The 12851-nt window shown below is 39.6% G+C and overlaps 1 protein-coding gene across 2 annotated transcripts in view; it reads left to right on the top strand.

Annotated features, from left to right (window-relative positions):
- ZNF236 (zinc finger protein 236) overlaps positions 1–12851 on the top strand; it is a 461432-nt gene that overhangs the window by 123730 nt on the left and 324851 nt on the right. For both annotated transcript variants that reach the window (XM_073631228.1, XM_073631227.1), the window contains exons 10-11: positions 11204–11417; positions 12539–12817. In XM_073631228.1, coding sequence (XP_073487329.1) covers positions 11204–11417; positions 12539–12817 — 493 coding nt within the window. The remainder of the gene's footprint in view (positions 1–11203; positions 11418–12538; positions 12818–12851) is intronic.

The raw sequence follows: 12851 nt of genomic DNA, 5'->3' as shown, positions 1-12851 counted from the left end.
AAAAATAATAAAAATGCCAAATATCCCCTATTTTGTAGATGCTATAACTAAACCAATCAATATACGCTTATTGCGATTTTTTTTTTTTTTTTATACCAAAAATATGTAGAAGAATACATATCGGGCTAAACTGAGGAAAAATATAGTTTTTTATATATATTTTTAGGGGATATTTATTATAGCAAAAAGTACAAAATAATGTGTTTTTTTTCAAAATTGTCGGGTTTTTTTGTTTATAGCGCAAAAAATAAAAACCACAGAGGCGATCAAATACCACCAAAAGAAAGCTCTATTTGTGGGAAATAAAGGACATAAATTTTGTTTGGTTGCAACGTCACACGACTGTGCAATTGTGAGTTAAACCGACGCAGTGCCAAATCGCAAAAAGTGCTCTGGTCAGGAAGGGGGTAAAATCTTCCAGGGCTGAAGCGGTTAAAAGAGAAATGGGGGAGGAGACTTGCCACTTGCAACATCTTAACCTGCCGTGACCTATAAACGTGATGGGTAAGTACCGCAGTGATGAACCCTGTAATCGAACGAGAAGACCAAACATGTATCACATAAAAATAACAACGAGAACTGGTAGGCGGTGAACTAAAATTAATGATAACTGTGCAAGAACAGTATAACAAAACAACCATGGCTTACCTTTTCTCTAGATTTCCTCCCTCAATATTTCAGGCCTGCGCCTGAAGATCACTGCCAACCCTGAAAAAACAACGCATGAGCAGGACTGAAAACGTGTCAATCCCCTAAATATCCAAAAATCGAGCAACCTGTGGCCTAGCTGACTTATTAAAACGTAACCCACCAATGAAAAACCTGAAGGCGTGTCAGGCAACTGAATGAGTGGTAAAAGTCAAAATGCATGAACGTAATGTGAAACGTATGAGAAACGGATGAGGAGACTTGCCACTGCACAAGCCAATTAAAAACGAAACAACTCAATCCGTTACCACCCAAAAACGTGATGGGTGACCCCACAGTAGCGTAGTGACATGAGGCCTAACCCTAGAAGAAACCAACGACCAAGCTTTACCTGAAATAAGATAAGATAAATCAATGATACCTACCTAAGCTGGACTGATACCAAAAAAAATGATACTTTGCGATTCTTATAGCCAAGCAGGAACAACTGTGGGAGAAGGGAATAACATGCCAAAGCTAACACTTGGAACAACGCATGGTTTTGTAATAAAATCAGGTAGGAAACACATCGTTGTGACGAACATCCGTATGGCTAAAGAAACCGTGAGCACAGTGAGTGCCACAAACCAGAGGAGGACCGGATAAGACATGCACAAACCACTGCTAACCAACCTATGCGAAGCCTAGTACTACTGGCAAGGTGCCTTCACTGGCACATGCTGCTGCACCAACTCCCACCCTGTGTGGCCCCGTGTACTGCAAGGCTCCAGAGGTTCTAATGGACACCAACCCCACCACAAACCTACCCCCACCCAAACCATCCTTACCTGATGTCCTGCCTAGTTTCACCCCTATGCTACTGTTACCATGAGAAGTATGTGCATACCATGGATACACCATGTGAGTAGAACCTGTGGCAATCAGATTGTGAAAGTTAAATGTATCACTTACTGAGCACACTGAAACTGAAACCGATTTGGCTGAACGCACACACACTCCAAACAGAATCCTGAAGAAAAATCACAGAAATATGACGAGCGTATGACACAAACAGCCAGCATGGAAACAGCTACAGTGCCTTGCAAAAGTATTCACCCCCCTTGGCATTTTTCGTGTTTTGTTGCCTCACAACCTGTAATTAACATGTATTGTTTGAGGATTTGCATCATTTAATTTACAGAACAACTTTGAAGATTTTTTTTTTTATTGTGAAGCAATACAAATAGGACAAAATAACAGAAAGTCAATGTGCATAACTATTCACCCCCCAAAGTCAATACTTTGTAGAGCCACCTTTTGCGGCTATCACAGCTCCAAGTCGCTTTGGATAAGTCTCTATGAGCTTGCCACATCTTACCACTGGGATTTTTGCCCATTCCTCCTTGCAAAACTGCTCCAGCTCCTTCAAAATGGATGGTTTGCGCTTGTGAACAGGAATCTTTAAGTCTGACCACTGATTTTTCTATTGGATTGAGGTCTGGGCTTTGTCTAGGCCATTCCAACACATTTACATGTTTACCCTTAAACCACTTAAGTATTGCTTTAGCAGTGTGTTTGGGGTCATTGTCCTGCTGGAAGGTGAACCTCCGTCCTAGCCTCAAATCACACACAGAGTGGTACAGGTTTTGCTCGAGAATATCCCTGTATTTAGCACCATCCATCTTTCCCTCAACTCTGACCAGTTTCCCAGTCCTGACTGCTGAAAAACATCCGCACAGCATGATGCTGCCACCACCATGTTTCACTGTGGGGATGGTGTTCTTTGGGTGATGTGTTGGGTTTGCGCCAGACATAGCGTTTTCTTTGATGACCAAAAGTTCAATTTTAGTCTCATCAGACCAGAGCACCTTCCTTCATACATTTTGGAAGTCTCCCACATGCCTTTTCGCAAATGCAAAACGTGCGATTTTGTTTTTTGCTGAAAGTAATGGCTTTCTTCTGGCCACTCTGCCATAAAGCCCAACTCTATAGAGTGTACGGCTTATTGTCGTTCTATGTACAGATACTTCAGTCTCTGCTGTGGAACTCTGCAGCTCCTCCAGGGTTACCTTAGGCTCTGTGCTGCCTCTCTTATTAATGCCCTCCTTGCCCAATTCTTGAGTTTTGGTGTGCGGCCGTCTCTTGGCAGGTTTGCTGTTGTGTCATGTTCTTTCCATTTGGTTATGATAGATTTGATGGTGCTCCTAGGGATCATCAAAGATTTGGATATTTTTTTTATAACCTAAACCTGACTTGTACTTCTCAACAACATTGTCGCTTACTTGTTTGGAGAGTTCCTTGGTCTTCATGGCAGTATTTGGTTAGTGGTGCCTTTTGCTTAGGTGTTGCAGCCTCTGGGGCCTTTCAAAAAGGTGTGTATTTGTAATGACAGATCATGTGACACTTAGATTGCATACAGGTTGACATCATTTCACTAATTTTGTGACTTCTGAAGGTAATTGGTTGCACCAGAGCTTGTTATGGGCTTCATAACATAGGGGATGAATACATACGCGCATGCCAATTATAATTTTTTTATTTCTGAAAAAGTTTTATGTATTATGTATGTATGTATGTATATATTTCTAATTTTACTTCTCCAACTTAGACTATTGTGTTCTGATCCATCACAGCCGCTGCAATTCATATTGGGGGGGGGGGGGGGTGAATACTTGTGCAAGGCACTGTATATGAAGGCAACTGCATAAAAACAACAAACCAGTTAGCAAAACAACAGGGGGACACAGACTATGATGAGACTGGTAGCCTAGTGCCCCTCCTGATGCCAATTGGGAAGCAAATAACCCTCCCCCCGTCCCAAAACACCCCCCCCCCCTTTTTTTTTAAAGAAATAGTGAAGGGTACATGTGGGGGTAGAAATATTGCGAGTGATAACGGCTTAACAGGGTATTCACTGTATGGGGTAACATGCCTGTGTGAGACAGTGGATCCCCCCTCTGGATGGCCCAAGAAGCGAGCCCCCCCACCGCCGATTGCCGTATTGATGGAGCCCCCCCCGCAGGCAGCCTTGCACTGGCCACAGACCCCCCCTCATCAATACCTGAGCCTGAAGGGAGACACCTGTCTCAGCTGCAGCCGCATGTCCACCATGTGTTTAAGTACAGCCTGACAACTCCTACAAATTCAGGCTGACCTGTGGCCAGCCTTCCAATTTGTTGTGCTTTTAAAGCAGTATTGTATTGGAATAGATGTATATGATTCTGGTATCACCTGCAGTTACAAGGGAGATGATGGCTAGCTGTTAAGTCCTTTGTGCGATTTACTTGAAAAATATGGAAATTTGGGAAACCAAGACAGTCGTATCTTAAGTTCATAAGATGTTCTTATGCCCCTTTGATAACCGTATATGAATACAGTCAAAATACATACTCACTTACATTTAATATGTGTACTATTTTCTTCAGATATATTCCATGGGGGGCGCATGCGTGGAGCCGAGCGGAGCTGTCATGCCCGTATAAAGCTCCGTTACTTGTGGGACTGGAAAGCCTAATAATGGCGGATGTTAGTTTCTTACCCACAAATATACCACACTCGTATGTGCCCACAACTCCCTGCCACATTAAAAAGACGTTACCGGCAACAAACAGCCTCATATGAAGCCGAAAACTGGCAAAGCTGCGCCGCCTCACACAGACATTAAAATGGCACTGGAGCTGTCCCCCTCAGAAGCATCATGCAGGGACGACAGAACTTTAAAGGTGCACACATTCTCACCTCCTCACAGTAAAAAACATTTTGGAGCTGGAGAATACTGAGAATACCTCACAAGATGAAATGGCTTCCCCAGTAATGCCCCGTACACATGAGCGGAATTTCCGTCGGAAAAATATTGGATAGTTTTTCCGACGGAATTCCGTTCAAACTTGGCTTGCATACACACAGTCACACAAAAGTTCTCTGAACTTTCGACTGTCAAGAACACGGTGACGTACAACACTAGGACGAGCCGAGAACATTAAGTTCAATGCTTCCGAGCATGTGTCGAATTGTTTCCGAGCATGTGTGATTTTTTTTTTTGCGCGTCCGAATTGCATACAGACAAACGCATTTTCGGATAGGAACTTTTTCCGACCGAAAAATAGAGAACCTGCTCTCAATCTTTTGCTGGCTGGAATTCTGCCAGCAAAAGTCCGATGAAGCATACACACGGTCGGAATTTCTGACCAAAAGCTCACATTCAACTTTTGCTGGCGAAATTTCTGATCGTGTGTACGGGGCATTACATTGAAACAAATAGAAAAACTGTTTAAAAAATACTTCAGACCATATTACTACCAGTCTCACTAAAGAGATTAGGGAACTGGGCAAATGCATGTCTGAACTTGAAATTAGAGTAGATGATATGGAAAATTATACTCTGAATTACTCAACAGAAATTGAAAACCTTAAAGAGGAAAATACGGTATTACAGACTAGATTAGAAGATTATGAAAATCGCGCTAGGCGCTCTAATTTACGCATTAGAAGAATTCCTGAAACTGTGACTGACTTACAGGCCACAATGATAGCACTTTTTCAAGAACTACAACCAGCTATACCGGTAGAACGTCTCGAGATGGACAGGGTCCATAGAGCCCTAATACCTAAAAAAAAAACCAGAAGGCCTGCCTTGCGATATTATTGCCAAGTTCCATTTCTACCGTACAAAGAAACAACTATTAGGCGCAGCAAGAAATAAAGAATCTCTAATTTTCCAAGGACATAATTACCAACTGTTTGCAGATCTATCACTAACAATCAACAAAAGACAAGCTTTGAAACCACTTCTTCATATATTACAATGCAGTTTAATAACATATCAGTGGGGTTTTCCCTTCTCAGTGTGTTTTACTTATCAGGGCTCCAAATACACATGCCGCAATGCAAATGATCTGCAAACCACATTACAGGACCTGCACCTGATGAATTCAGCCAAAGATTCTGACGACACACGCCGAAGATCGACCTTGTGTTCTTCTGGTAAATCGTCTACACCATCAAGAAGAAATGAGCACCACAGTCCACACAAAAGTAGCTTTTAATCTCCAGATCTGGATCCAGATGATTCCATGGACTGTAAACAGCATCTCCCCGTTCTGCCTAGTGACAAGGGTCACTGATCATAACTCCCTGTAATCGGGAGCGGTAATCAGTGTAATGACACTGCTAGTCCATCCCCCTACAGTTAGTAATCACTCCCCTAGGACATACTTAACCCCTCCCCGCCCCCTAGTGGTTAACCCCTTCACTGCCAGTGTCATTTACACAGGAATCAGTGCATTTTTATAGCACAGGAATCAGTGCATTTTTATAGCACTGATTGCTGTATAAATGACAGTGGTCCCAAAAATGTGTCAAAAATGTCCGACATGTCCGCCATAATGTCGCAGTCACAATAAAAATCGCTGATCGCCACCATTACTAGTAAAAAAAGAAATTGATTAATAAAAATGCCATAAAACTATCCCCTATTTTGTAAACGCTATAACTTTTGCGCAAACCAATCAATAAACGCTTATTGCGATTTTTTTTTTTTTTTTTTTTACCAAAAATATGTAGAAGAATGCGAGCGGCCTAAACTGAGGAAAAAAAATGTTTTTTTATATATTTTTGGGGGATATTTATTATAGCAAAATGTAAAAAATAATGCATTTTTTTTCAAAATTGTCACTCTTATTTTGTTTATATCGCAAAAAATAAAAATCGCAGAGGCGATCAAATACCACCAAAAGAAAGCTCTATTTGTGGGGAAAAAAGGACGTCAATTTTGTTTGGGAGACATGTTGCACGACCGTGCAATTGTCAGTTAAAGCAAAGCAGTGCCGAATCGCAAAAAACACTCTGGTCAGGAAGGGGGTAAAATCTTCCGGGACTGAAGCGGTTAAAGATCCCGCAGGCCGCTATCTGATTCTTACAGGACATTTATTAGATACCGCTATTACCATCGTGTCATATTATGCTCCCAACAAACAACCTATTTCTTTTCTCTCCCAGTTACTACAAACCGTAGACTCACATAAAATAGGTACTGTAATTACATGTGGAGATTCTCATCAGACTATTTTTCCCTTTCTAGATAAATCGCCAATACCTCAATCACAAAGGTCTGATAAACACTCTTTTTCTAAACTTATTACGAAATATAATTTAGTAGATTCCTGGCGTGAGTTGAATCCTACCAAGAGACAATACACACATTATTCTTATCCTCATCACTCATTCTCGAGGATTGAAAAAATATATTTGACCATAGGTATGGTTCCTGAAATTTTGGCATAAAAAATTGTTCCCATACTATGGTCTGACCATTCTATTCCAGAGTACAATCTACTCTGTTCTAGCTTCTACAATCCCAAAAGCACGTGACCCCACGTGGCTACTTAGAGATTCTGTGCTCAAAAATTCAGCACATAAACTTAGTATTGAACTCACGTTTGAGGAATATCTAAAATATAATTCCACATCTGACATTTCCCCGACCACTCTATGGGAGGCACACAAACTTGTCCTCTGTGGCATATGTTTGCGACAAGCTGCACTATTTAATTGAGAACGAAAAGCCCTTTGTTGTAAACAAATTTTAATGCATGTCTTATGGCATTTCAACATAAACCTTCTCCATCATGGAGATTGGAATTAGATAAAGCCAAATTAGAATTCGACTTGTTTCTCACTGAGTCAGCAGACAAAACCATTAAAAGATCATGAAATTCTATATGAACGCAAACAAACCAAATACGCTATTAGCTCGTGCACTAAAATCTTGTCATACTCCATCCAAACCTATTCATCTCAAAATATCCAGAGATGTATACTCTAATAACCCTTTAAAAATCCTACAAAAATTTAAATCACATTTAACCAATTTATAGTCATCTGACAATGAGATGGATACCTCTAAAGTGAACGATTTCTTCTCTCTTATTTCTCTTCCTTCATTATCCAAAACACAATTGGAAATGATGGAGGAATCCATATCTGTTGGTGAGGTGACCAATGTTATTAAGAATCTAAATAAAAGACCTGGCCCTGATGGATTTTCTGCACTTTATTATTGAACATTTGCGGAAACTTTATTGCCGGTTCTAGCTAGTACCTTCAATTCCCTCCTTAAGGGTCACTCTTTTAGGAAGGAAACTCTAACAGCAATCATTTGCATGCTTCCCAAATCCCATACAGATGACACTATTTGGTCAAATTTCCGCCCAATTTCCTTATTAAATTTGGATATAAAAATTTTAGCCAAAATTCTCGCCAACAGGCTAAACAAAATTATGGGTAATCTTATACACCGAGATCAAGTTGTTTTTCATCCCTATTTAACAAGCTAGCGATAACATTAGACGTGCAACCCTTTAGTTGCATGTCGCTAAAATACATTGTATTCCTACCTGTTTTCTCTCTTTTGACATTAAGGAAAGCATTTGATACGACATCATGTTCCTATATACACTTTACCCTTAATGGTGCTTTGGCCCACATTTTTTACAATGGATCTCTGCATTATACCATGAACCCAGAGCTTACATTAAATATGCAGGTTACAAATCGGAAGAGTTTGGTATGCAGAGGGGTACACGTCAAGGATGTCCACTCACCACTCTTGTTTGCATTACTTATTGAACCTTTGGCACAAAGAATATGGATGGAACCTACCATCACGGGTATTGAATTGGGTGGATGTCACCACAAATTGTGCTTATTTGCAGACTGCATCCTCTTATTTTTGTCCTCACCAAAAGTTTCTGCCCCCAACCTTATGGTTATATTACATGAATTTTCACTCATTTCTGGTCTTAAAGTCAATGTTCAAAAATCAGTGGCGTTGAACATTTCATTAACTGAAAAGGAAAAACTAACAATACAAGATTTGATACCCTTTAAATGGGCTGACCATAGCCTTCCATATTTGGGTATTCATCTCACTGCCAGCCCCTCGGATCTATTTGCTGCTAATTATCCAGCTTTATTGTAAACAACTGCTAGTTTGTTATCTAATTGGTCATCCTTACCAATCTCTTGGTTCGGAAAAATTTATATAATAAAAATGACCATAGTCCCTAAATTTTTATATTTATTCAGGGTTCTGATACATATTCCTGTCTACTTTCTTATAATTATACAACAAAAAGCAATACAATTCACTTGGGGAAAAATCAAACCGTGGTTACCTATGAGAACTTTGTAACTCCCTAAGTCACTGGGCGGCTTGGGATTTCCAGACTTCTCTATATATTATAGGGCTGCTCAATGGCACCAGTATCGAAATATCACTCCACTATAGAGATTCCTTTGTGGGTAATAATTGAAGCAATGGATTTTGATCCTCTTTCTATAAATAATATCCAATGGTTACGTCCTATAGATCGCAAGACTTTAAAAAATCCAATTACTAAACACTCTATCTGGGATAGACATAAAATCTCACACGGTCTACAATCTCCTATCTTTTCATAAAAATATGGTCTTTTATCCAGCTTGGATATCTCCCAGAACTTTTAAAGCCTGGTCTAAGGTTGGCATTTCATGTTTATAGGACATAATTTCAGCAACATCAAACCGTCTTTTCCTGGAACCATACAAATCCTTTGGGCTCCCCCAATCCAAAATATTCCGTTACCTTCAAATCAAAAATTTTTATGCTCCTCTCCTTAATGGTATCATAGACAACCTCTCCCAACTTGAAGGAATCTGTCTAAAAGACTCACGCGCTAACAGTCGCATTTCAATAATTTATTCGCTAATTGCTCACTAAATCAGGCACAAATATACTGTCACATGTTGCTAACTGGGAAAAAGATCTTAAGTGAAATATTGATCTTCCAGTATGGTCTAATATATGGTCTAATACTAAATCTTCTTCAACAAACATAATGGCAGCTGAAACATCATATAAGGTACTTGCACGGTGGTACTTGGTTCCTGCTAGAATAGCTAAATTTACAACTGACAACTCAGACCTCTGTTTTCGTGGCTGTCTCGAACAAGGTACATATATACACATCTGGTGGAATTGTCCAACTGTACATACATTTTGGGAAAATGTCTTTCTAATAACCTCAAAAATGTTTGAATGTTCTGTTACACCAGAACCGATAACAGCTCTCTTAAATTTTAAAGCCACACTTTCTCACACATAAACAATTTAAACTATTCCTTATATTCTTGACAACTGCTAAGCAGACCATAGCTAACGCATGGAAAACACCTGTTTTGAATATTGCAGAAACCAAGCTCAGAATGAATCAATCATTCATACATGCTAAGATAGTCGCTCTAGATAAAGACGATTTGAAGAAGTTTGATCATTTATGGAGACCATGGATCAAACATTGCATAGCAGATAACTTTGACTATATAGTTACTCTCGTCATGGTATTTGACACCATCTCATGTAATTTTCTTATTGCCGTCTATAAATAATTTTTGGCTCCCGAAACCCTGATGTCCTCCCTGCCCCTATGCTGTTATTACTTACCGGTATTTTCCATTTTCTTATTCTCTTATGGATTATTTTCTTTTACTACTCAATCTTTTACACATGATATTATCAACAGGTAATTTTACATAATCGCAGTTATCGTTAATATTGTTGCTAGTTACAAAACATAAAATTAAATATATCCATGTTAACTCCAATTTGTTGAGCTTTTCATCCTGAAAACAATATATCTATATATGAAAATCTAATAATTTTTTAATATGCGGAAGGATTATTATAACAACTTGATCGTAATGGACTTCCTCAAAATGACCCAGTAAAATTTTTAATATGGCCACTTTTCTGCCAAAGGGTAACAACATTGTAATGTGTCTGTGAAAATATGCACAGCATTTTCACCTTCCACTATGCTGCAGCTGTCACACTGCCTCTCCTATCGGTGGATTAGCATTGAAACCTCTGAGTAAGAGGCTGGCAACTCTTAACAGCTGCCATTCTACTTATAACCTTGACCCGCATCATTGTTAACGGACAAACCGAGCTTTCCTAGAGCATTCAGTGCCATTAAACTAACCCAGTAAGAAGTGCAGAAAGGGCTGTTGGGAATTAAAGTCCAAGGCATTGGCAAAACATCACCTGGAAATGATCACAGCACTGATTATGCCCTTCCACGGCCACTGTCATGCAGAGTAAAGAGCTGAAAGAGAATGATCATGTGACCCTGTCAAAGCCTGGCTGAGACCTCATTAACATTAAGCTCTCTATGCAATACCATTTGCAGTTAGTGTTCATTTTGCTTGACAACTGCTTCAACTAGTGCCCTTAGGCTAGGAAGCCGTTTATTGACTTCTACCAAGGCATATAAATTACAAGTAAACTGCATTCAATTACTTTACATTTAAATTAGTTTTGTTTTTAATTTATTGGCAAATTAGGTATCAGATTTTCAGAAGTAACGTGAAACACGATCCTAGAAACAACACACTTTGGGAAGTCTTTTAAATTGCTAGCTTTTCTTTTTTTTTTTTTTTTTTATAGGTATAGCTTTACTAGATAATTATGTTTTGATGAAAATTTGTAAAAAAGGTGCAATGATTTATGGCATTTTCCTTTCTATTGCTTTCATGTTAGCAAGCTCTAGAAAACAGTGGGCTGTCATCAATTCCAGTTGTGCCACTTCCCAGTGACACAAATCAAGCCAAGACAACCGATCAAGAAATTGAATGTCTTTCAAGCCAGCAAATGGACTGTAATGACCAGGAACCTGGGGCGGTTCAAGAAGATCAGGATAAGACAGAGAAGTCTGAGAAAAGGATATTTAAAAAAAAATCTCCATTCACGCCAGGTAGTACTGTGACTGACTGAGACAAATCCTGTAATAATACAAGAAAACTTTCTAAGTATAAAGTAATTCTTTACAAATCTGGATGAGGCAAACTGAGCATTTGGATTAAATATTGTTAAAGCAGAAGTTGTCTGTAGTGAAGCCTGAATGTTGGCAAGATCAGGCAGAGCTAGTGCTGTAGCCAGCTGAAATTACTGTACATGCATATCCTCAAATGTTACTGTAAAGGTTAAGCTGAGAAGATTTAGCACATGGTCCCATCACGAGGACCTCCCTTCTAACACGTTTCACATATACACGTTTGAACTTTGTTAGAGGGATGGTTCTGTGGGGCAAGACCATGTACTGAAGCTTGTTGGCTGACTATGGTTTTGATTTTTCATTTAGATCTGAGCAAGGTTTAATTTATTGTAATGTTTAGTGGTGTTCGCTTCTTTTACGGGTACACTTTAACAGTCAGATATCATCTCTTACTGTCCACGTAACACATATGTGCAGTGGCAAAAGAATGTTCCTACACTCTGCACATATGTGTCAAATGAACAGCTGAGGTTTTTGTGCTGAGTGCACTTACTGAGCACTTCTAGCACAGAGACCCAGCTGTCAAAGACAGCTTTTGGTCCTCACTAATGATTGAGACTTAGTCCCTATCATGTGGCCACTGTGAAAGCCAATCACGCTGGTCTCATGATCGCTAATCCTTCCCATCCCCTGGGTGTAAAGACCCTGTTAACTCTGTTCAAGGGACAGCAGGGATGGATGGGAAGGAGTTGATAAACGTTTATAAAGTAATTCTGCACATTCAAAAATCTTTCTAAGCTTCATCATGCAGCTTAAAACAACCTCACGGTTGTGTCTGATTGTCCAATTTAAAAAAGTAAAGCAACAGCTAACCCCAAAACGCACTTTCTCAGTTCAGCTTAGAAAAAAAAGATAAAACCCAATTGGCTCTTTTGGGCAGCTATTTCTCATTGGTAGACTCAGGCTTTTTACTTTTACTGGATTATTTCTATCTGCATTATGCTATGTGGCCATCTTGACACAATTGTTCTGATTTTATCACTGTGATGAGTTTATCAATAATTCATGTATCCACAACTGAGTAACAAAGATGTCCTTAGTTTCAGGATCAGTCCGAGAGGAAAGTGGAGTCCGATGGCATGTGTGTACATACTGCGCAAAGGAATTTAAAAAGCCCAGTGACTTGGTGCGGCACATTCGTATTCACACACATGAGAAGCCATTCAAATGTCTGCAGTGCTTCCGGGCCTTCGCTGTGAAAAGTACCCTCACCGCTCACATCAAGACACACACTGGCATTAAAGCTTTTAAATGTGACTTTTGCATGAAATGTTTTTCTACCTCTGGAAGTTTGAAGGTTCATATACGCCTACACACTGGTAAGTCATTGTAATTTGATTTCCGTTGTCTGAT

This window comes from Aquarana catesbeiana, linkage group LG05, assembly GCF_042186555.1.
Source record: "Aquarana catesbeiana isolate 2022-GZ linkage group LG05, ASM4218655v1, whole genome shotgun sequence".
Lineage (NCBI taxonomy): Eukaryota > Metazoa > Chordata > Amphibia > Anura > Ranidae > Aquarana > Aquarana catesbeiana.
This window is presented reverse-complemented; position numbering and strand designations above follow the sequence as displayed.